The sequence below is a fragment of the Salvelinus fontinalis genome, chromosome 8, assembly GCF_029448725.1.
Source record: "Salvelinus fontinalis isolate EN_2023a chromosome 8, ASM2944872v1, whole genome shotgun sequence".
Lineage (NCBI taxonomy): Eukaryota > Metazoa > Chordata > Actinopteri > Salmoniformes > Salmonidae > Salvelinus > Salvelinus fontinalis.
This window is the reverse complement of record NC_074672.1, coordinates 15743245-15768106: the sequence shown is the minus strand read 5'-3', so window position 1 is coordinate 15768106 and position 24862 is coordinate 15743245. Positions and strand designations below refer to the sequence as shown.

General features: G+C 45.2%; 1 protein-coding gene across 1 annotated transcript in view; it reads left to right on the top strand.

Annotated features, from left to right (window-relative positions):
• LOC129861427 (plexin-A2-like) overlaps positions 1-17329 on the top strand; it is a 108595-nt gene extending 91266 nt beyond the window's left edge. The window contains exons 27-32 of the mRNA XM_055932813.1: positions 2538-2637; positions 8998-9188; positions 9450-9619; positions 9934-10146; positions 11303-11453; positions 13329-17329. Coding sequence (XP_055788788.1) covers positions 2538-2637; positions 8998-9188; positions 9450-9619; positions 9934-10146; positions 11303-11453; positions 13329-13424 — 921 coding nt within the window. The 3' untranslated portion in view covers positions 13425-17329. The remainder of the gene's footprint in view (positions 1-2537; positions 2638-8997; positions 9189-9449; positions 9620-9933; positions 10147-11302; positions 11454-13328) is intronic.
• The last annotated feature ends 7533 nt before the right edge of the window (positions 17330-24862 follow it).

The window sequence follows — 24862 nt, the reverse complement described above, 5'->3', positions numbered from 1 at the left end:
ACTGTGCCTCCATGTTGTGTCCTGACCTTGTGTTGTCCTACTGCTGTTGTGTTGTGAAGGAACCGACATGACTTCACCAGGAGCTCCAGTTTCACACCACCCAGACTGAGGACCTGCACTGGGACGTTTTGGGTCTATTTTAGATCAACCCAGACAGACACTACGGATAGTTGGATTACAGCAGAAACGGATCTTTCCATCAATCTGATTCTCTGTGGCGGCTCGTCCCCTGTTGTCATCTGAGCAAACAACGCCCCACAGACAGAGTTTGAGTTTTAAAATATGCTCAGACAGAGAAGGAAATCTAGATCAACATTTTGGCAGGCATAGTGAAGACAGTGTTCCTCTGCTCTCCACAGATTCCTTTATACGCCAAGACAGTTGGTATGGGGTCTGATGACAGCCAGTATTGCTGCAGATTGAGTCATCTTCTCTTAGGAAACACAGTGGGAACTCAACTCTCATTGCATCGTCCCAACCAGTATACGTTATTAGAACGCTCTTCGAAAGCTATTTAGTTTGATAAAAACACAATTTAGTGTACAAATGACAAAATAACCCTTTCATCTTAATAACCTTAAGTTCTATATTAAAGACCTGTCAGTTAGGAAATTGTCTGTGGCTAAACCTCAGCCCAGCGCAGTCCAGTCCAATCTGTGATAGATAGGCCTCCTAAGCTAGGCTTGGGCCACAGGATCAGGGGATGAGAGATAGGGGGCTGTTTGATGGAAGTCTTATCACAGTGTAGCGTTGGTCCCTTATCACACCTGCAGGCCACTGTCAGGCTCACCTCAGCTCCCTGCCTCACGCTGTGGATTAGCCCTGAAGGACGAAGCTGCACGCCTTCAATCATCTACACTATCACCACATCCCATCTCTATCTCTACGCTCACACAGCCCTTCTGTCAGACTCCATAACATAGAGGAGGAGAGGGAGAAGGATCGGTGTGAGGCAGAGAGAGAGAGAGAGAGCGCGAGAGAGAGAGCCTCCTGTCAGACTATTCCATAAAGGAGAGAGGAAGAGAGACAATGCTCGGTGTAGAAAGGAACAGGTGTCACTACTGTCAGAGCTGGAGGAACGAGGGTAAAGGCTTACGAAAATATGGAGAAGGTTAGGATGGAGAGGGAGAGGATAGGTTGGGCTCGGGAGGAAAGAAGAGAGGTCTTCACTTCATTAGCCGTGGTGTGCTAAGAAGAGGAGGAGGAGAAGTGTAGAAAGGAGGCGACAGGAGAGAAGAGAGAGGTGACCCAGCTGAAGCATTAGAGAGGCTAACAGTGAGGAGAGGTCGGGGGACAGCTTATTTCTCTCAACCTTGTTTTCATGTCATATCGGAGGTTTTCGTTCAGCCTGTGGCTGCTTGGTGATTTCCCACTGTTGGATGTTTGTCCATCTTGTTCTCTCACTCCGAAAACTCAAATCCCTTCACTGGGCTGGCTGAAAATGCCACAGAGGGCTTTGGCATTTTGGTTCTCAAAAAGGAAACAGGGGTTTTGTATATTTGTGTGCAATATTTTGTCTATCCAGATTGAAAGAGTGCACGCAAACACACCCTCCCAGCTGTGATTAGCAATGAAATGTAGAGGAAATGACTGTAGAAAGTGTCATGGTTTAGAACACTGACTTTTATGGTTGTGGCTCGGAGAGACTGTGGACAGAGTCAGCAATGTGTCGTCCATAGACAAAGACAGAGAGGTAGTCAGAGTGGTCCTGGCATGTACAGTAGAGTAAAGGTGACCTATAAGGAGGACTCTTTCATGTGGAGAGAGCTCATCCTCCTTCCGTACCTCGTGTAGTTGAGATCAAAGGAAATCTTTGTAGGAATACTGTAGACAATAGAGCTGGATTGGAGGGCTGACTCTTCCACTGTGCCATTGTTGTCTGTCACTCTCAATATCTTTCTTATCATCAATTTCCCTTCCGCTTTTGGACAATCCCTCCACTTTCTGTCTTTCTCTCTTTTTCCATCACTGTTATGGCTTAATTTCTTTTCCTCTCTCTCTGCCCGTCCCCGTCCCCCCCCTCTGAGATGCTGCGATGACAGTGAGGCGGGGGAGGTTGTTTTCTAGACATGCCAGTGGGAAGCTCTCACTCCGCATTGCTTTAGCTCCGGCTTTCTGCCCACTCCCGCCTCCCCTTCCCCATCCCTTCTCTCCTCTCCTTATTTCCCTAATGGCTGGGGAGTGATGGGAATGACGATGCGGATCATCTCATCACAGAGGCATTTGAGTCGTTTCTTACAGAGAGACGCTCTTCAGAGAGAGCCCACGAGGCTTTAGAGATGAGAGGAAGTTGAATGGAGAGAATGTGACAGAGTACAGGGAGGGAGGGATTCAAGGAGAAGGAGAGGAAGGAGATGCTGTGTCATGGCATATGTGTGAGCACGTGTTCGTATCTCTTGGAAAGGGGCGGAATGTTCTAAACCAGGGTTGCAGATCAATGTGTACTGCAAACGGACAACATGTCTTCCGTGAGCAGTACGCCTGTCGGTGATTGAGCATGTTCTCTTATCAAAATGTTCTCTGTTGCGTTGTTGCAGGTGTCTGACCGCTGTGTGGTGGCTCTGGTGCCAAAACAGACCTCTTCCTACAACATCCCCCCGTCAGCCAGCATCTCCCGGACCTCTATCAGCAGATATGGTGAGCACATAGAACATAGAACGTTGTACATAGATCACCATGGTAAGTACTGTACTTAGCTCCTCAAGCCATGGGACTATTTCAAACAAACAACATCAACATAAATATTAACACAGGAAGAGGAAGGGAGGGTCGGAGGTCAAAGTGTTCCGTGTATAAGCCTTTGGGTGTGAGCACACCTGATATACACATTCGCCTTTCAGATGAGTTTGTAGACATTTTGTCCAGAGCCACAATGTGAGCAAAAATAAAACTCTCCTAGCTAAAGACCAGCTCTGTTTGGAGCGTTTAATGCTTTGCTGCGGAGCCATTGCTTACCGTACTATTTCCTCCCGATGGTGTTTACTGCCGTTTACCTCACAGCCCAGAAACTGCAGGGGTGGTAGAGGGATGGAGAGGAAGAGAGGGGGATTGAGGGATGAAGGGAGAGAAAGAGAGGGGAAGAATAGAGAGGGCCCGATGGGAGACATGGAGAGAGGTGTTTGGTTTTACCATCAAGTATAATAATGAGGACGCCGGACTGAGCCTGGAGCCAGAGTGTAATGGTCCGTCACACACACACACACACACACACACACACACACACACACACACACACACACACACACACACACACACACACACACACACACACACTGGTGACAGTCACAGGGGTGAGCCACAGGGCCTCCCATCTGGTTCCATGCCCAACCCCAACGGCAGCATGTGATTGGCTAATTATTCACTGTGAATGATACTTCACACCAATAGAAAGTGAAAACGGAACACGGTTGGCCAATTATCAGGGCTGGGATTGGATGAGAACCCCCAAAGGTTGTTTTCTGTCGCCTGGAGAGATGACCAATTGGGCCAGTAACACCATCATCCCTCTCCTTTCCTATTTACTAAGTCCCCATTTGCCAATCACAAAACCACCAGTATATTGGAAATTAGCCCTGGACAGTGTCAGACAAACAATGAGGATAGCTAATGTGCAATGTGCAATAAAGGTCCTATAGGACTATCTCTAATTCATAAAGATCGTGACGTTTACGATGTCAGAGAAAGCATTGCCAACTCCTCATTAACACATCCTCATTAAGAATGTACTGTAGAGAGACTGTGAGATACAGGAGTAATGACTACATCACCAACAAAGCAGTATTACGCTCTAATGTAGTAAAGAAGTATTACTCTGTAATGACTGAAACAGAGGATCTGGAGATGAATTGCCAACCTGAATGATCTAAAGGAAACTAACACATTATGTTAGTCTCAGTTTGGTTCAGTGGCTGGTAATGCATACAATATTACACAGTATTCCATCCTGAACAACATACTGCTTAAATCTGAATATTTGACCAAAGTCATTAAATAGCAATGAGGGTGTGTGTGTGTGTGTGTGTGTGTGTGTGTTTTGTACGATGCTGCATCAAAAAACAACCTGTCCTCTGGCTCCAGCCCGGTCCCCAATCAATCAAAACCTGGCACAGCGGGCACAGATGTGCCCCGACACCCAGCTGATTGATTCATATCAATTTAACGTTCAGCATTTAGCATCCCGCCTCAATTTACTGTTCCAGCGCCCTCCCGGCCCTGAGTAACCCACTACACACTCCCCCCTGATGCCTCACAACCTACCTCACACACACACACACACACACACCCCTGCTGCCCTCACACCCACCCCCGGGAGCGTGAAGCCTGGTGCAGTGGTTACTGAGCTGAAGATAGGAGGGAGAGGTCTGCCCCCCTGGAGAGGAAGGAGTAGAGAGAGAGAGGGGCAAGGACCTGCCTGTGGCTTAAAATGGGATTTGAGACCTCAATCCACCCCACTCGCACACGCAGAGAGAGACACACACAGGGGCTGACAGACTCAAAGGTCCCCAGTGGCCACCCTAGAGACCCTTCTCGCTGCTGCTGCTCTTTAGAAAATACCAATAGAGCTGTAGAGCGCTGAGGCTTAGTTGTCCCACACTGCCCTTTGAAGACAGGTGAGAGGGATCTGACAATGATAGAGAGCCCCTCCAGACCCCTCACACACTCACACACACACTCGCCGCCACTGGGGAGGAAAGAGCTGCTAAGTAAGAACACTGGCGAAGAAGAGAGGAGGAGAAGAGCGCCATTCCTTAGTGTCAAAGGAATGAGGGAAGAAGATGGCTGGAGTGCTTTACATATTAGAGATCTTTGATGCATTGATTCAACGTGGCGACAGCAGGAAAGAGACAATACTACTTCCTTTTAAGAGGAACCCAGGAGAGCCACGTCTCGTTCTCGCTCTCAATTAAATTCAATTCAAAAGGGCTTTATTGGCATGGGAAACATATGTTTATATTGCCAAAGCGAAATAGATAAACAAAGGTGAAATCAAAAATGAACAGTAAACATTACACTCAAAAAAGTTACAAAATAATAGAGACATTTCAAATGTCATATTATGTCTATATACAGTGTTGTAACGATGTGCAAATAGTTAAAGTACAAAAGGGAAAATAAATAAACATAAATATGGATTTCTCTCTCACACCTCTATTCAGAGAGAGGGATAATATGAAGGAAAGAGAGCGAGAGACAGAGAGAGATGAAATGAGAGGGAGAGAGAGAGATGTGGGGGGGAGATGATATGAAAGAGAGGGGGGGGCACTGGGCTGGCAGCTGCCCCTCCACCACTCTCTGGACTTAATGAAATATTATTGGTGCATGACTCCTTTCATCCGTTTAGTCGAGTGAGAGGGTGCTGCTCCTGCTATCCAGAGGGCCAACAGACATGTATTGAGCTGGACGGACGGACGGACAGACAGACAGACACCTATTTATTCCCCTTCCTTCATCACATTTCCGCCAAGCTAATATGAAATGATCCAACGCTGCAATTTACTTTACAGAAAGGTTAAAGAGGAACAAGGGACTAGGGGTTTTAAGCTTTGAATGAGACTACAGAGGAGAAGGGCAAATTAGACAGGAGGAGGTTCAGTGTGTGTGTTGGGGGGGAAATCAAATCAAATCTCATTTTATTGGTCACATGCAGATGTTATTGTGGGTGTAGCGAAATGCTTGTGTTCCTAGCTCCAACAGTGCAGTAATATCTACCAATTCACAACAATACACACAAATCTAAAGTAAAAGAATGGAAATATATAAAATATATGAATATTAGGATGCGCAATGTCAGAGTGGCATAGACTAAAAGTAGAATAGAATACAGTATACAGTGGGGAGAAGAAGTATTTGATACACTGCCGATTTTGCAGGTTTTCCTACTTACAAAGCATGTAGAGGTCTGTCATTTTTATCATAGGTACACTACAACTGTGAGATGGAATCTAAAACAAAAATCCAGAAAATCACATTGTATGATTTTCATTGATGCCTCACAAGGTGAGATCTTGCATGGAGCCCCAGACCGAGGGTGATTGACCATCATCTTGAACTTCTTCCATTTTCTAATAATTGCGCCAACAGTTGTTGCCTTCTCACCAAGCTGCTTGCCTATTGTCCTGTAGCCCAATTGCCTTGTGTAGGTCTACAATTTTATCCCTGATGTCTTTACACAGCTCTCTGGTCTTGGCCATTGTGGAGAGGTTGGAGTCTGTTTGATTGAGTGTGTGGACAGGTGTCTTTTATACAGATAACGAGTTCAAACAGGTGCAGTTAATACAGGTAATGAGTGGAGAACAGGAGGGCTTCTTAAAGAAAAACGAACAGGTCTGTGAGAGCCGGAATTCTTACTGGTTGGTAGGTTATCAAATACTTATGTCATGCAATAAAATGCAAATTAATTACTAAAAATCATACAATGTGATTTTCTGGGTTTTTGTTTTAGATTCTGTCTCTCACAGTTGAAGTTGATACAAAGCATGTAGAGGTCTGTAATTTGTAAGTAGGACAACCTGCAAAATCGGCAGTGTATCAAATACTTCTTCTCCCCACTGTATATATATGAGATGAGTAAAGCAGTATGTAAACATAATTAAAGTGACCAGTGATTCCATGTCTATGTATATTGGGCAGCAGCCTCTAAGGTGCAGGGTTGAGTAACCGGGTGGTAGCCGGCTAGTGATGGCTATTTAACAGTCTGGTGGCCTTGAGATAGAAGCTGTTTTTCAGTCTCTCGGTCCCAGCTTTGATGCACCTGTACTGACCTTGCCTTCTGGATGGTAGCAGTGTGAACAGGCAAAGACTCAGCTGGTTGATGTCCTTGATGATCTTTTTGGCCTTCCTGTGACACCGGGTGCTGTAAGTGTCCTGGAGGGCAGGCAGTGTGCCTCCGGAGATACGTTATGCGCACCACCCTCTGGAGAGCCCTTCGGTTGAAGGCAGTGCAGTTGCCGTACCAGGCGGTGCTACAGCCCGACAGGATGCTCTCAATTGTGCATCTGTCAAAGTTTGTGAGGGTCTTAGGGGCCAAGCCAAATTTATTTAGCCTCCTGAGGTTGAAGAGATGCTGTTGCGCCTTCTTCACCACCTGGGTGCGGCCAGTCCGGAAGTCCAGGACGCAGTTGCACAGGGCTGTGTTCAGAACCAGGGCCCCAAGCTTAATGATGAGCTTGGAGGGTAGTGTGGTGTTGAAGGCTGAGCTATAGTCAATGAACAGCATTCTTACATAGGTATTCCTCTTGTCCGGATGGGATAGGGCAGTGTGCAGTGTGATGGCGATTGCATCGTCTGTGGATCTATTGGGGCCGTAAGCAAATTGAAGTGTATCTAGTGTGTGAGGTAAGGTGGAGGTGATATGATCCTTAACTAGCCTCTCAAAGCGCTTCATGATGACAGAAGTGAATGTTACGGGGCGATAGTCATTTAGTTCAGTTACCTTTGCTTTTTGGGTACAGGAACAATGGTGGACATCTTGAAGCAAGTGGGGACAGCAGTCTGGGATAGGGAGAGATTGAATATGTCCGTAAACACTCTAGCCAGCTGGTCTACGCATGCTCTGAGGACGCGTCTGGGCCGGCAGCCCTGCGAGGGTTAACTGCTTAAATGTCTTACTCACGTTGGTCGGTGTCACTGTGTTATCCTCAAAGCAGGCGAAGAAGGTGTTTAGCTTGTCCGGGAGCAAGACGACGGTGTTCACGACATGGCTGGTTTTCCCTTTGTAGTCCGAGATTGTCTGTAGACACTGCCACATACGTCTCGTGTCTGAGCTGTTGAATTACGACTCCACTTTGTCTCTGTACTGATGTTTTGCCTGTTTGATTGCCTTATGGAGGTAACAGCTATACTGTTTGTATTCAACCATATTCCCAGTCACCTTGCCATGTTTAAATGTGTTTGGTTCACGCTTTCAGTTTTGCTCGAATGCTGCCATTTATCCACAGCTTCTGATTTGGGTAGGTTTTAATAGTCACCGTGGGAACTTCATCCCCTATACACTTCCTGTATACAGTTAGTGTATACGTCAATGTTATTCTCAGAGGCTACCGGATGTTGGAGTAGCAGTGGTCGAGTGTTTAAGCAACGCAAGTATTACAGTCACTGTGTTGATAGAACTTAAGTAGCATTTTCCTCAAATTTGCTTTGTTAAAATCCCCAGCTACAATAAATGCGGCCTCAGGATATGTGGTTTCCAGTTTGCACAAAGTCCAGTGTAGTTCCTTGAGGGCCGCCGTGGTATCGGCTTGAGGTGGAATATATATGGCTGTGACTATAACCGAAGAGAATTATCTTGGGAGGTAATACGGTCGGCATTTGATTGTGAAGTATTCTAGGTCGGGTGAACAAAAGGACTTGAGTTTCTGTACATTATCACAATCACACCATGAGTAGTTAATCATGAAACATACACCCCCGCCTTCCTTCTTCCCGGAGAGTTCTTTATTCCTGTCTGCGCGATGTACTGAGAACCTGTATGGCTGTATGGACAGGGACAGTATATCTGGAGAGAGCCATGATTCCGTGAAACAGAGTATATTACAATCTCTGATGTCTCTCTGGAAGGAGATCCTCGCCCTCAGCTCGTCTACTTTATTGTCCAGAGATTGAACATTGCCGAGTAATATATACCTCTTCTCCGCCGGCGGCGTCTTGGAGCAGCCTCTGGGACAAGTTCAATTGCCCTGGGGGGTACGAACAAAGAATCCAATTTGGGAAAGTAGTATTCCTGCTCATAATGCTGGTGAGTTACCGCCGCTCTGACATCCAAAAGTTATTTCTGGCTGTATGTAATATCATCTCTCTCTAATAATGTAAGAAATAACACACCAAAAAATAAATACATCAAAGTTGCCTAGGAGCTAGAAGCAGAGCTTCCCTGTCTGTCGGCGCCATCTTGCGTGTGTGTTACTGGACAGGACAAGGGAATAGTACTGTCTAATTTATCTCCCTCTCTCCCTCCATCTCTCTCCCCTACCCTTTTTCGCTCTCTCTTTCTCTCTCTAGACTCATCCTTCCGGTACACAGGTAGTCCAGACAGTCTGCGTTCTCGTGCCCCTATGATAACCCCAGACCTTGAGAGTGGGGTCAAAGTGTGGCACCTCGTCAAGAACCACGAGCATGGAGACCAGAAGGAGGGAGACCGCGGCAGCAAGATGGTCTCCGAGATATACCTGACCAGGCTGCTGGCCACCAAGGTAACACCCAGCTTACAAACGTCTTTATGTAACAAGCATTGTCCCTCCATATTTCAATTATACTACAGTAGTTTACTTTCAGTTACAGTGGTTTTGTTTTACATAAATTGTACTAAGTGACTGGTGGTACAATCCTGTATTTTGGATCCAGTGGCTAATGACAGACTTTCATCTGCTTAGGTTATTGCCTATTCATTTAGAAAATAATTTATTGTTGAGTGAGTTTATGTAAATCTGACCTGGTGTGTCCATTGTTTTTAGGGTACACTGCAGAAGTTTGTGGATGACCTGTTTGAGACGTTGTTCAGTACCGTCCACCGGGGTAGCGCTCTGCCCCTCGCCATCAAATACATGTTTGATTTCCTGGACGAGCAGGCGGACAAACACGGCATCCACGACCAAGATGTCCGCCACACGTGGAAGAGCAACTGGTGAGGAACCTGGAGGATGTAGAATATGAATGATAGGATGTATAATGTAGGATGTGATATGTATCAATCAGAGGATGATACACTGAGTCATCGGTAAGAAACTTTACAAAATATAACAGTACTGGATTCTGCCTGTTTGGAGTTCAGAGCCTAAAGCTCCTCCCTAAATCCAGCACTTTAGTGACCCAGAAATAGGAGAGAAATACGGTACTGATAGTTAGTGGATTCTGACTCAGTGCTTTCATGACCCAGTGAGTGAAGAAAAATACTGAGAGGGGATTCTGACTGACTCATTTCTGTGGCCTCTCTCTCAGCCTCCCGCTGCGGTTCTGGGTAAACGTGATCAAGAACCCTCAGTTTGTGTTTGACATCCACAAGAGCAGCATCACGGACGCCTGTCTGTCTGTGGTGGCCCAGACCTTCATGGACTCCTGCTCCACCTCAGAGCACCGCCTGGGCAAGGACTCTCCCTCCAACAAGCTGCTGTACGCTAAAGACATCCCCAACTACAAGAGCTGGGTAGAAAGGTGAGTGAGACAAAATAAATATACACAAACAATTCTATTTCCTTGTTTTCATGTGTCCAGGACGCACACGATATACACTGTCCGACGACACGCTTACTTGCCCTGTGTGTGTGTGATGTTGTTTTTTTGGAGAGCAGTGACTTCCTCCGTGGTGTCCTCCCATGAACACCATTCTAGTTTAGAGTTTTACGTATTGTAGACTTGTTAACAGAGATGTTAGCATGTTCCAGAGATTTCTGTAAGTCTTTAGCTGACACTCTAGGATTCTTCTTAACCTCACTGAGAATTCTGCGCTGTGCTCTTGCAGTCATCTTTCCCTTACGGCCCCTCCTAGAGTAGCAACAGTGCTGAACTTTCTCCATTTATCGACAATTTGTCTTACCGTGGACTGATGAACATCAAGGCTTTTAGAGATACTTTTGTAACCCTTTCCAGCTTTATGCAAGTCAACAATTCTTAATCTTAGGTCTTCTGAGATCTTTTTTGTTTGAGGCATGGTTCACATCAGGCAATGCTTCAGGTGAACAGCAAACTCAAATGTGTGTTTTTTTATAGAGCAGGGCAGCTCTAACCAACATCTCCAATCGCGTCTCATTGATTGGACTCCAGGTTAGCTGACTCCTGACTCCAATTAGCTTTTGGGGAAGTCATTACTCCTAGGGGTTCACATACTTTTCCCAACCTACACTGTGAATGTTTCAATTATGGATTCAATATACACAAGAAAAATACAATAATTTGTGTGTTATTAGTTTAAGCAGACTGTGTTTGTCTATTGTTGTGACCTAGATGAAGATCAGATCAAATTTTATGACCAATTTATGCAGAAATCCAGGTAATTCCAAAGGGTTCACATACTTTTTCACAGATGTACTCCACAGGAGGTTGGTGGCACCTTAATTGAGGAGGACGGGCTCGTGGTAATGGTTGGAGCGCAATAAGTTGAATGGCATCAAATACATCAAACACGTGGTTTCCATGTGTTTGATGCCATTCCATTCCCTGCTTTCCAGCCATTATTATGAGCTGTCCTCCCCTCAGCAGCCTCCTGTGATGTACTCTGTGATGAGGCTTAACGTTCCGGTGAAGAATTCTGATGTAGATTGTTTCAGCTTTGCATGTTGAAACTGAGTGGAAACCCTGTCTGTGCCTGCAGGTACTACGCGGACATTAACCGTCTGCCGGCCATCAGTGACCAGGACATGAATGCCTACCTGGCAGAGCAGGCCAGGCTCCACTCCACAGAGTTTAACATGCTCAGTGCTCTCAACGAGATCTACTCCTATGTGTCCAAATACAGCGAGGAGGTGAGTCCTAACACACACACATAGACACACTGCAATAATGGCCATTCTTTTAACAGGCGAGGCCATGCTACAGTATTATCAACTCTCCTCTTCAGTTAAGTCTAGACTAGTTCATGGTCATTCCTAACTCATTTAGAGTGTTTCAAATACTTTCAGAGATGCCAAGAGTTTCTCTGATCTGATGGTATTCGTCACACAGAACCCCCCCCCGTCCCCCTCCGCAACGCCACACAACCCATCCTAAGTGCCATATGTCCTGGGCCAATGAGAGTTGTGGGTGGATGATATGTGGAGGAGAGACAGGAACAGCGGCTGTACAAGCAGCTCAGCATGCTACTCCATCCCCTGAGTGGTGTGAAGGAACACAGCCCTGTTCTCTCTCTCACTCTCGCTCTCGCTTTCTTTCTCTGTGGCTCTCTTGAGCAGAATCAAGACGTGGAGAGGGGGGTTGAGGGAAAGAAAGAGAACGAGAGAGAGAGGGCAAAGAGAGAGAGAAAATGGAGAGAGAAAAATGTGGGAGAAAATTAGGGAGAGGGATGGGAGAGTGCGACAAAGAAGAGACGGGGGAGAGAGAGAGAGAGAAAGAGAAAGGGTTCTGTAATGGAGACATTCCGGCTGTAATGTCAGCACCTCTTCTGGGAGCCATTAGTCTGACCTTATTGAGGCCCCATTCACAAGACGAGGAGCCCACTCCCTCTTCTCTCTCCCTTTCTATTCCATCTATCTTTCACCCTTTCACTCTCTCCTCTGTGTTTCTCTCATCTCTCTCTCTTCTTCCCCATCTTCCCTAAGAGCTTGAAGCTGCTGCCGCTAGAGCTAGTGTTCACTTCTCCTCGCCCTCTTTTTACCTCTCAGAGACCACCTCTTTTACTCCCACTCTCTTTCTCGCACTTTCTTCCCACTTTGTTTCCTTTTCTTTTATCCCACGCTCTTCCCCCACCTCTAGCTTTCTTTCTTTCTTTCTCTCTCACAGACACAGACAGACACACACACACACTCATGCCCTCTCTCTGTCTCTCCTCTTCTCTAGCTCTCTCTCCTGGGCACAGTGCTAAGGCCCCTATCGTTGGCCGTCATCAGTTGTTTGTTCCAAGCCTGGCTCCTTGTGTGGCCCCTCCAGCGGGCTAGCGCAGTGCTAAATTGATTTTGGTGATGGCGGAGGGAGGGAGGGAGGGAAGGAGCTGTGCCTGCATACAGCACAACAGATTCATAATAGATTGGTATGAGGTGGAGAGGGGGATGAGGAGGAGAGGCTCCGCTGGGCTCTGCTCTGCCAGCTCTAAGAGCACTTAGGCAGATGAGAGGGAGACAACAGGCAGGGAGGCAGGTAGTGTACTATGGGACAGGCTGCTGGAGCTATGTACAGACCTTAAGAGAAACTAGTCTTCGTTAATGTCCCCATAATGTTTTCAGCGCAAGGCCTAGTTATGAGAACATTGTGTATTCCTGGGGGGGGGGTGCATAGCAACCTTTTCCAGCCCTTTTTCTTGTCCACTTCTCACAATCACATACAGTACATTTCTGTTAGATAGAATCATACATGATCCCACCCATCCAACAAAGCTCTTAACTCTAAGCCAGTTGACGTACAATGGACATTATGTAAGTCAATACAACTTCATTTATTCCCTCAGGGGCATTTAAGAAAAGCCAAATCACAAAATGTCAACTTCCTCAACACATAATACTGTAAACAGACCACAGACATCACATTCCTCAATACATCTGTACGTCTTCCCTGGGTTGAATGTGACACTGAAGCATGTTGTTGTCCTGGGTTCACAGTAGGCTGACTTCCTGGTTTGAGTGTGTTAGGAGTGACAGTAAAGCATGTTGTTGTCTTGTGCCCCCCCCCCCCCCCCCCCCCCCTCCCAGATCACCATGGCCCTGGAGCAGGACGAGCAGGCTAAGAAACAGCGTCTGGCCTACAAGGTGGAGCAGCTCATCTCAGCCATGTCCCTGGAGAGCTGAGACAGACCACGGGATTGGACGACTGGACCGGCCCGGGATAGCCATCAGCCACAGCCACCCAACCAACAGTCCCGATACTCACAGTGTGGGGGGTGGGGAGGGGGGGGGGGGGACAAGCAACCACCACTGACCTGGGACCTTTTAAATCCAGAAATCAAGAGTTTTTTTTTTTAATCAAATTTTCTTCCTACGCCATACTGCCACCAACTCCAAAAGACTCCATAGGCTCTGGAGACATGGGTGGTGATGATGATGTATGGTGGGGCGACCACAAACCTCCATAAAGGCTACATGGCATCTTTCTTTCCAGCTGATATTATTTTGGGTTTGACGGGCAGTGTTGTGTGTGTGTATAGCCCTGGAGGAGAGATATGTTGAGAGAAGGAACGAACAGAGGGGAGATGTTGTAGCCAGATACACTCTCCCTGTCTGCTGAAAACTCACATTAGAGACAGTGTAAGGAAAAAGAGTTAGCGAAAGCGATAAAGACTTCTCATGATGGATTCCAGAGATATTGTTGCTGAGTTTTGCTTCCAAAAATATCTGCTTTATTTTTGTATGTGTACATTTTGATCTTATCAGTTGCAGTGGAAACATCTTCCTCTTGTTACATATATGGACATTGTTGTACTGTACAAAGGCATAGGTTGTATTATAACACGTCTTTATAGGGTGCCGTGGCCATCAGAAAGACATGGTTCTATGTCATGTCCTGTCCTGCTCTCTGTTCTCCTCAGACAGCATTACCATTCGTTATCAACATGATACTCCAGACCAAGTGGACAGAACCCAGCTCTGACTGTAACCCATCAGCCCTGTACAGGAACCCACAAAAACGCATTCCGCATCGTACGGAGAACGGACCTCCTCTGAGGGGGTCAAAGTTCAACCAGCATGCTTATCGACCCCAAACCCCTGTACCCTGTGTGATAAGAGGAGATCCACAGGCCCACAGAGCGTTTAGGTTATAAGGACAACAACAACCAGCATCCTACTGGTTTCTAGAAGACTCTCCTCTGCAGTAACGCCATCTGTATGTACTGTGAATGTACAAATGCTGATGGGACTTTTTCATTTGAGTTTGTATTTTAAACAAATAGGAGTTAGTTGAACAGAACTTTAATGGCAACATAGATGGCCAACTGAACATCCGTCCAAGTCCCTTTTCCCCTGTCACCATAATTTACCCTGCTACCAAATCCTCTATCTCTACCGTAAGAGGGTGTGTACTATACAGTCTGTATTGTAGCCGTAGTTGCCGTGGCTACGCTGCTCTTAACGTACAAATACCATAATATACTGGAGACTAGATTCTAGAGTCTGCCAAGCTGGGGACTGAGGCTGGCGGCAGGAGTGAAAACACTCCGTTATATAACCGCTGTTTGTATGGCTTTAGGGGGATCGGATCAAGTGTGTGTGTAAAACTTGCATGCATCGTATCACATGTCAGAAGAAGTGTTTTTAAGGTCCATCTTTGTTTGTTTTTGTAAGTGCCAATGGATCAGGCTAGCTGGAGATGGCCAGTGGCTAAATGCTAGCGAACTTAGTTTTCTACCCAACTATGTACCAGCAACGTCTTTCCAAACGAGAATAAGAAAAAGCCTGTGTAGTGCCAAAAGATCCCGTTGTTTTAAATGATTCATCGGTTAATGCTTTACAACGGGGGCCATCCAATCCCTGGAACTGAAGTAAAGAGCCTGCAGAGAGGTGCTCATGTAACTGGAAGCTTGTGAACAAGGAACAGGTACGGAAGCAGGACAGTCGCAGGCTCGGGAGAGAGACAGTTCTGTCAAATATAGAGTTACTTGTCGAAAGTTGTAATTTTTTTGGTTTTTGTCAAGAAGGAAATATCTCAACTGCTAGCATGGTCAAAAGAGGATGTAAACATCAAAGACAATGTGTGTTACAGTACCAGGTAGATCTTTGGTAAGATTGGATTGTCCTGTACCAAACTTAACCCATTTATGAAACATGACAACATAGTGTCGATTCTTTCTGCTGGATTGAATAACCACCACCATTCTGTTTTCTCCAGACTTCTTTGTTGGCTCACCGTTTACATCAAGTACTTGAAACTAGGTAGTATTAAAAGGTGAACAGTAGGATGAAATGATTCATGGAGGGAGAGAGCATAAAACCAATGTTAATGGATGTGCTTGTTTTGTCTGTGGCTTTAGAACGCCAAGCTAACAAACCACTGAGTGGTCCTGACTCGTCTTTACGTCAACACTAATCCACCGCCTCTGTTGGCACCGTCTTGTTGAAATTGGCACGGTCCTTTTGATAAGGTACCTGTCTTGCCACGGTGTGTAAAAGACCTGTTTGAGAAGGATAGGAAAGGTGAAGAGGTCAAGGCCTGTTGCTGTACGGGCAGGCAGTGCTTCAGCCGTCTCGCCAGAGCTGTCTGAAGAGTAGAGCTCAGTCAGAAATGAGAGAGAGACCCCTTTAGCTCTAGTTTCCTGCTCCGGCTTTGAAGCAGTGCTTTGATCTGAGTGTAGTCGTGTGCAGAGTGTGATCGGAAGACGAAAAAACACATCAAAAACAGGCATAGAGAAATGCAAGGCGATCACATGATTGACATGGTATTAATGTGTCCTGCCAGGAGGGCGGGCTGGCTGTTGGCCCCCTGCTACACAAATATCTATAGGTACACTTTAAATACAGACACACGCTCAAACACGAATATGAAGCGTCCACCATTGAACAATGGTGTCCTCCCTTCTATTCTCTTCCTCTCATCCAAGAGAACCAAGCCCCTTTCATGCCTCATATTGCTTGTCTGTGTTCTGGTGCCTTTTATATTCCATGTGATGAAACCTTCTCTAGTACGTGTTCCACTATATTCTCCATTTGGCTTGATAGGAATGGGGTAAATGAAATGGAGAGGCATAGTTTGACTGAAACAAGTCCGTTTTTCTCTTGAGGGACCATTGCTTAATGTCTGTTTTTGACTTGTCTTTATTTTCATAAACTGCCATCCGCTGTTTATTTCATTACCGTTCTAAAACTCTAATCCAATCTTGGCTTCTGGCCAGCATGCTCTAACACCATGACTTTGCTAGTCAATAGAAAATACGTTTCCACATCTTATTATTATTATAAGTCTTAACTCACTGCTGTCTGCACCTTCCGTTTTGTGAAAGAGACTTGAATGAATTGTAACAGATTCATTTCATACTGTTACACTTTGGAGATGATGACGACAAATGAAAAGGTGGAAGTTATCATTATGTTTTGTTTACCATTCTGCAGCTCAGAATTGAATTTCACAGCCAGTTAGTTGTCTCTGAGACATTTTGCAGTTGATGCACGTTGAGAATTATTAAAATGGCAACTTCCATTTCCGCTACAGAAGAGATGGAACCTAATTGAAGAAGATACAGTATGTTGTGCACTTTTTTACCCTTGGCTTACGTGGTGGCAAAGTGATGGGTCTACTGGCATGCTTCATTACTTACAGAAAAACAAAGACAATTATCCACCTTTTTTCTTTTCTCATGTCATCAGTCGGGGGAATCGAAAAGTCAACTATTATTCTCAAGGCAGAAGCATCAATATGAAATAAATATCCTTCTTCCATTCTAAACACAACACAATGTAGACGACCCTTTGTAGACACCGGAGTTCTGTAATTTGGTATATACAAATGACGATAATAATAATAATGGCTGTCTGTTCTTGTTGTTTTATAAAAGTGCTGTGAAAATTCTAAGAAAGTTTAAAGTATTTAAAGTTGTTCTCGTTTTTATTTTATTTTTTTGCTTAGGTTTTGTTATGATAATATATTATTGTGTACCTATTGTAAATATGAAGCACCTATTTTGCAAGCCAGGAATTCACTTTTTACTGTTGTTATATATAAATAAACTTTGCTGGTTAAAAAAAAAAAACGCATAGAGCTGAAATACACTGCCTTGTCTCGTTGACATCAGAAGAAACAAACTGCCTCAGGAGTATCAGACTAGGATAATCCTTTCCAAGCATAATGTATGTGTTAGCTACTGTATAACAAATATAGAGAGGTAATCAGAAGTAGGTGATATCCAATAATGTTTTTGATGATGATGGAACTGCCTAACATTGGTCAAATTCCTGGCTTGGCAGTTGATATAGCTACGGTGGTAGATTCCTATAGTAGCCTAGCCACTCCACTTTATGCCCTTGCCCCAGGCCATCAGCCTACAGGGAACAAAGAGCTGCTCTCTCTCATTCATCCCATTTAGCCTGGGTTATTCCTGGGATTTAATCTAAACCCTGCCATCAATGGACACAGACACTGAGGCTAGCCGCTTAGCCGCTAACAAGATAACCCATCAAGGGACACACACACTGAGGCTAGCCGCTTAGCCGCTAACAAGATAACCCATCAATGGACACTCACGCCATGGCTCTTAACAAGATAACCCATGCCTCTAATATGGAGAAGTGCAACCGTTTGTCTTCTTCATGCAGCAACATTGACTCAGGCTGCACAATCCTCCACAACACCGGGGATGGAAGAATCCCATTAGGATGGTAATAGATGGCCCCCGGCTAGTCTGATGCTGAGGTTGACCACGCTGCTCCTGTCTGTCCATATTAACCCACCAATACGAGTGCCTGAAAAAGCCATAGTAGGGCTTTAACGTAAAATATTTCGTCTATCTATCTAACTGGAGACCCAGGACAATAGTTCCTTATCTTAAACCGGCCCACCTCTTGAAAGGTGGTGCTCCTATTATGACCCTCCGGGACGGATTTGAACCAGCGCTTGGTTGTTAAATAACACAGATTATAGTACAGTACCTCTAACCCTCTGTGAATAAGTTCCTCCGACTGCCATGGTTGGGGGTCAGTGTGTAATATGCAGGCTAAGCAGGCGTAGTCATAACCCAGTACATGCAGTCCAGAAGATCTTCATCATCTTCTTCATCAATATTCAGCCAGACTGTAACTGGACAGAGGCTAGGCAGCTGGAGATGGCTGGATATTTGACCAGGTTTTCTGTGCTGAGGAGACTCCAGACAAGGTGGGAGACTGGGGAGGAAGGATCTTCATATTCATGAATGATGAAAACAGGATGTCTCACACTTTGCATAGGTATTTCATTCATTCTGCATATTTTCTGATTGCTTAAGACTAGAAACAATGCATCTGAATCCATCTCTTGCACATTACATGAGATGAGTCAGTGCTGGTGGTTTGGTCCCTAACAGTTAGAGATATGGATCCAGGTAATTGGCTCTGGCTCATCTGATCCAGCTCTGTGTAACTGAGAGCTTTGGCTGAAGGTGAGGTGTCAGTGTCAGCAGCTCTAAGCGGATCCTCAGTGGGATGGGACTCAGATATACTTTATCCCCCATACCCCATCCCCATATCCCCCAGCCACCCAGCCCCAACCTTATCCCCCAGCTCCAGCCCTATCCCTCAGCCACCCAGCCCCAATCTTATCCCCCAGCTCCAGCCCTATCCCCCAGCCACCCAGCCCCAACCTTATCCCCCAGCTCCAACCTCTATCCCCTAGCCCCACGGCGGGCTACTCCCATCCCCAATTCCCTATCTCCCAGCCCCTGGGCCACCGCCTGCTCCTACCTCCAGTATTTCCTAAGGGGGGGGCTAATCCCCACAGTGCGGTAATCCTGTACTGATGAGACCAATTCAAACCCACATGGGACTTAATGCCCTGTAATGCCTTTACAAGGATGTTGCATAAAGCTGACATTCCATTTGTTCTGGGTGGGATTCCCTGCTAGGATTACAAGACAAATTCTCAAATAATTCATGCAAGATGGCACAAGGGGTAGGCTATGATATTTCAACCTGGTTTGTGATGCATGGGATATTAACTTCAATATGAAACCAAACCAGACCCTTCTACTCTATGTACCTTGTTAGCTATTGCCAAACAACTTTGGGTTAGTATTGTTCCTTTTGTTGGGGTTGCATTGCCTTGGCATCCTAATTCAGGGATGCCTTGAACCATTGTGGCACTGTACTTAACACCTGTCACCTGCCTGCCACCTTACCTTGCAGAACTAGAGTGCACAGTGCTCTGAACACGCGTGTTGTTGCTAATTGAATATTCCACTGACACTCGGGATTACTGCTGAAGGTTTCTTGCATGACAGCAAACCGAACAGCTAAGACAGAGTTCCCTGTGTGTATTTGAGGGCTTTCTCAGTAAAAGCACTCGGATCATTGAGGGCTTTTTGGAAGTGGATCTGGCCTGTTTAACTTTGCATAAGACTCCTCCACTCCAATGTCCATGGCTATCAACTCTCACTGTCAGTCAGAAAGGATGATAGGTCAGCTGGGACCTCTGGTAATGATTTCTTAGAGAACGAAAGTGAGGCTCTTCCTCATGAAGCCCCTCTCTCACCTCCTAGCTGTCTAAATGAGAGACGTGAAGGGACAGACTTGGAGAGAGAAGGACATATAGCGAGGAGAGAGGGAGGCAAAGAGAGATGGAGTGAGTGAGTGGAGTGAAAGGGAAAACCGTCAGAGAGATGAAGAGATAATGATTTGGAAAGTGAGAGGAAGTGCAGTAGGAGAGAAAAATGAACCAAGAGAGAATGAGAGAGAGAGAGTGTGAAGGAGAGTGAGAATCCAGGTGTCATCAGCTTTTGGCACCGGGTCTATTTATAGTGTGGTGTCCTGCTGTTTGTCTGTCACTCTGTGTGCTCGCCTGGTCTCTCTCTCTCTCTCTCTCTCTCTCTCTCTCTCTCTCTCTCTCTCTCTCTCTCTCCTCTCTCTCTCTCTCCTCTCTCTCTCTCTCCTCTCTCTCTCTCTCTCTCCTCTCTCTCTTCTCTCTCTCTCTCTCTCTCTCTCCCCTCTCTCTCTCTCTCTCCTCTCTCTCTCTCTCTCTCTCTCTCTCTCTCTCTCTCTCTCTCTCTCTCTCTCTCTCTCTCTCTCTCTCTCTCTCTCTCACTCTCTCACTCTCTCTCTCTCTCTCTCACTCTCTCACTCACTCTCTCACTCACTCTCTCACTCACTCACTCACTCACTCACTCACTCACTCACTCACTCACTCACTCACTCACTACATTTGTGTGCACTCTGCATATTTCAAAGGTCAGAGGCTCCTCAAGCAGCACACGCCCACTCCACACAGACATGCATGACACACACACACACAAACAGACTCACAAATGCATTTAAAAATGAAAAAAATGCTTGTTCTGTACTGTGGACACATAAATAATGCACATGATGTAAACACACAATTATATGCTCAATTTCAAACCTAAACAAATATTTGTATAAGTACACAGACAGACACACAGGGATATAGACATGCAGCAGGAATCTTTTTCACATTGTAGGAATGTTGACCAGATGCATGGATGGACTATAGGAAGTTACTGGCTTTGTCAGGGTTACAATTTGTGTCCCTCTTCGTGTCCCTTCTCACCTGTTAGTGTCTCTCTGTGGGTGACTTGTCTCTCCTCTCATTGATGGTAATGAGGACGTGTCCTCTCCTTTAGCACTGCACAGGAAAAACTAAGAATGGGTAGGGAGACACACTACCCTCTGTTCCTTAGTAAACTAAAATTGAAAGTAAAACATGAACTAACAATGAAAAAACTATTTAGTAAACTGAAATGAAATAATTAAACTATACTGAAACTATTATCTTTTACTCCAAAATGAACTAAAATAGAATAAAGACCAGCATTAATTTTTTTCTTCTACCTTTTGGGCAAAAATCTAATGGGTTTATCAATGGGGTTATCAATGGGGTTATCAATGGTGTTATCAATGGGGTTTTCAATGGGGTTATCAATGGGGTTATCGATGGGGTTATCAATGGGGTTATCAATGGGGTTATCAATGGGGTTATCAAGCTTTTTTTCGAATCGGTTTTCAAGTTTCTGAATCTGGCAGGCCACATTGAGACTGAATTGAATTTAAAGGTAGACTCAGTGAGATGACGTTGCCACAAGCAACACCACAGATATTGGTAGCGTTCCCCTACTTGGACGTTGCGGATGCATGCTAGATCTTACAACGCCTGGACAGCAGTGGAGGCTGGTGAATTGGAAAATGGAGGAGGATTGGAGACCCATGGGTAGGCGCGGAACACACGGAGACCACAAAGTGTGTTTCAAAAATCGTCAAAAACGAATTATTTTAACCTAAAGCATTACATAAAGACATTTATAGTACAATATTTTGCGGAATGGGAATGAGAAGGCTACTTACACAGTGTTGGAAAGGGATCACAGTAGTGATTGACTGAGGGTATGAAGCATGAGTTGAGAGTGTTCAGAAGCTTGATCAGTGCAGAACAGGATTTTACTGGGACGACAAAAAACAATAACACAACACACTACACAGTTAGACAAAAGAGCTCAGAATGAGTTAGTGTAAGCAAGGAGTCAAATCTTTGATGTGTAATAATGTGATTGTGTATGTGATTGTGTATGTGATTGACTCTACATACAGTAATGAGAGAAAATGCAAAGAATGTGCTCCGTCAACGTCTCTCTTTAATCTAACTGTTAATGGCTGTTGCAATGGAAGCTATCATATTATTCGGAATTGTTTTCGACATCCTAGAAAATATGTAACATGCAATTACAGGCGGCTTGATGATCGGCTCCCTGTTAACCAGCTATACGTTTGATACCAGTTGGTATTGAACGCCCTCACCTTCTCATACTTCTTCATGAAAGTGATCTCAGGTTGAGGTCGACCCTCGCTTTTAATTCACACCTTTTCCGTGGACCCCAGAAAATTAAAAGAGTTCTTCAACAAAAAATTCACAACATTTTCGGCAGCGTTGGCAATTGTACCATTCTGGTGAAGAAAACTGCACATTCGCACTGGTAGCTAGCTAGCTACTGAAGTTAGCAAAGCAAATTTAAATAAATTGCACTAACTGGACACAAAAATACAGTTCTAAACCCAGGAAAACAATGTATAACATACCTCCTACATCTCCTGTAATTTGAAAAACAAATTTGAATTGAATAATACCCCAAAATTGCTCAACTATCACTCCTCACTCTTAATCTCTATCCAACAATGTCACCAAGCATCTCAAGACATAGAACCACCATAATGCTGTGTGTCACAATCCAAATACAACACACTAGGTTCATTCTCTGATCCTACATCTATGATTGGATGGACAACATGCCAGATCATACTGCAAAAGCTTTGATTGGTTGGAGCACGTCCTCTGGAAGTGGTCATAATTACCATGTATATCTATGGAAGGGGGTGAGGCCTACGAACCTCCTAGGTTTTGTATTGAAGTCAATGTAGCCAGAGGAGGATGGAAGCTAGCTGTCCTCCAGCTACACCATGGTGCTAGCCCAGACAGTGCTGTTGAAGTTACTGTAAACCTTCATTGCAAAACAATTGTTAACCAATTATTTGGTGACATATGAATATATTCAGTATAGTTTCATCTAAAAAGGATAACTTTATAAATGTTAAACTATTTTTATTTTTATGAAAATACTGAAGAGGATGGTCCTCCCCTTCCTCCTCTAAGGAACTTCCACTGCTGGACAGGTATTTTGCGTATCAGCTAACCATATGGCATAGGAGTCTGGTGCCCGACTGCACCATGATGTGTTTAGCTAATACGTAAAATACCTATCCAGGTGTTGTAAGATCTGGCAGGCGTCAGCAACGTCTGAGCAGAGCAACACGCCCATCGAGATGAGCAGTCACAAAGAGTCATACTGCCACAATGGGGTAGTTTAGCCTCACACTTCCACTACTACTGTTTACTTTGTGCATCTATGTCATCTGGCTGAGTCTACCTTTAAAGCTAACCTAACCTATGAACTGACCAAATCACCTTTATGCATTACTGCCCCACAGTGGCAAGAATGAGCATCCCCAAAAACACACAAACTATGCAACACATACATGGCTCCTAGCCTCCCATGGATAGGCTACTTTGTGTCCCTAACACTGAAACTAAAACTGAAACAAAACAATATAAAACGAAATAAATATATTTTTTATGACACGTAATCGAAATAAAAACGAGTAAATCAGATCTGAAGACTAACTGAAACTAAACTGAATTTGAAATACAAACTTAGAAATAACAGAAATAAAAACGTATATGTAAACATTAAACTACAATAACCTAGCCCTGGTCCTACCCTGCCATCTGCACTCGCTGCAGAAAAACGCTGGCGTAGGTATTTCTCAGCCACGCAAATATGCACAGAGACAGAAACACACACGTATGCACAAACTTACACACACACACCCCACTGTCAGTCGAGACGCAGGTGAGAAGCGCCTGCCAAATTTCCCCTGCAGACGCCTCATTTACATATGCAGATGTTAATTACCACTGGAACGTGTCTCGGCCAATCAGCAGCAGGCCGTCTGGAACAGCTTGTACCTCTCCTCTCTCCCCGCAGGTCGTCGTTTCTACGGTTACTCCCCTGGCTGATAATAAAGATACCCACCTCAGTTTTCCTTCATGCCTAATTTCTCCCGTCCCGACCGGTCGCTACAGTACAGAAAGGTTCTAGTCTAGCCTGCCTCTCTCTGATTCTGATTCTCCACAGCCAGGCCTTATCAGTATACTGCATGACAGGGCCAGGGTAGGGCCACACCATACACAGACACCAGAAGAGACCGTTTAGTCAGAGTCTCAGAGGCGGAGATGTGATTGGCCTCGGATTAGCCCAGAACGTTTGATGTGGTCGTGATGATATTATGTGGGTGAGACACAGGCCAGATGAGATCTGATACTATGATGGGCTGGCAGCTGGTGTGTAGTTAGTGCCCAGGCTGGGAGAATATTTGCCTTACGACTCATACTGAATCTAATCCCGCTGCTCTATCGATCGCTCCATACATTCAGTCTGAACCTGCCATCTTAGAAGTTGTTTGTGCTGACGTCAAAATGAAGGGTGCTGTGCAAAACAAATTCATTGTCCCTAACATTTGATTTGATTGTCCCTAACATTTGATTTGATTGTCCCTAACAAATCAGAGCATCAAAGCCAATGACGACTCTGGCCCTGGCTCTGGCCCAACCCATCGGGATCTGGTACCAATCAGAATGGTCAGAATGTGTTCACATTCTACACAATGTCAGGGAGGAAAGCAAATCTAGATTCATTGTGGAGAAGAACTGCTGGGCGTGGCATTTAGCTGGAGCGATGAGAGTGGGTAGTCAGGCTAGGAGAATATTGAGACGATGAAGGACGTTTGAGGCTCTTTTGGTATGGTGTTGGTCATCACTGTGGTGTCACAAGGGTGGTCTGCCTTTAAATGGCTGCCAGTTGGAACACTACACCTCCCATAACCCCCTTCCCTACAGGTCACCTAACCAATTAAGCATTAGGTATCTGTGTGATGGGTTAAATTGGCAGTACCTGTGCTGCATAGGGAGCCAGCCACAAGAAGAGCAGCATGGCCTGCTGAAGGCTCTTCAACAGCTCTGTGGAAGTTCATTTGACTCATTTGATGTTTTG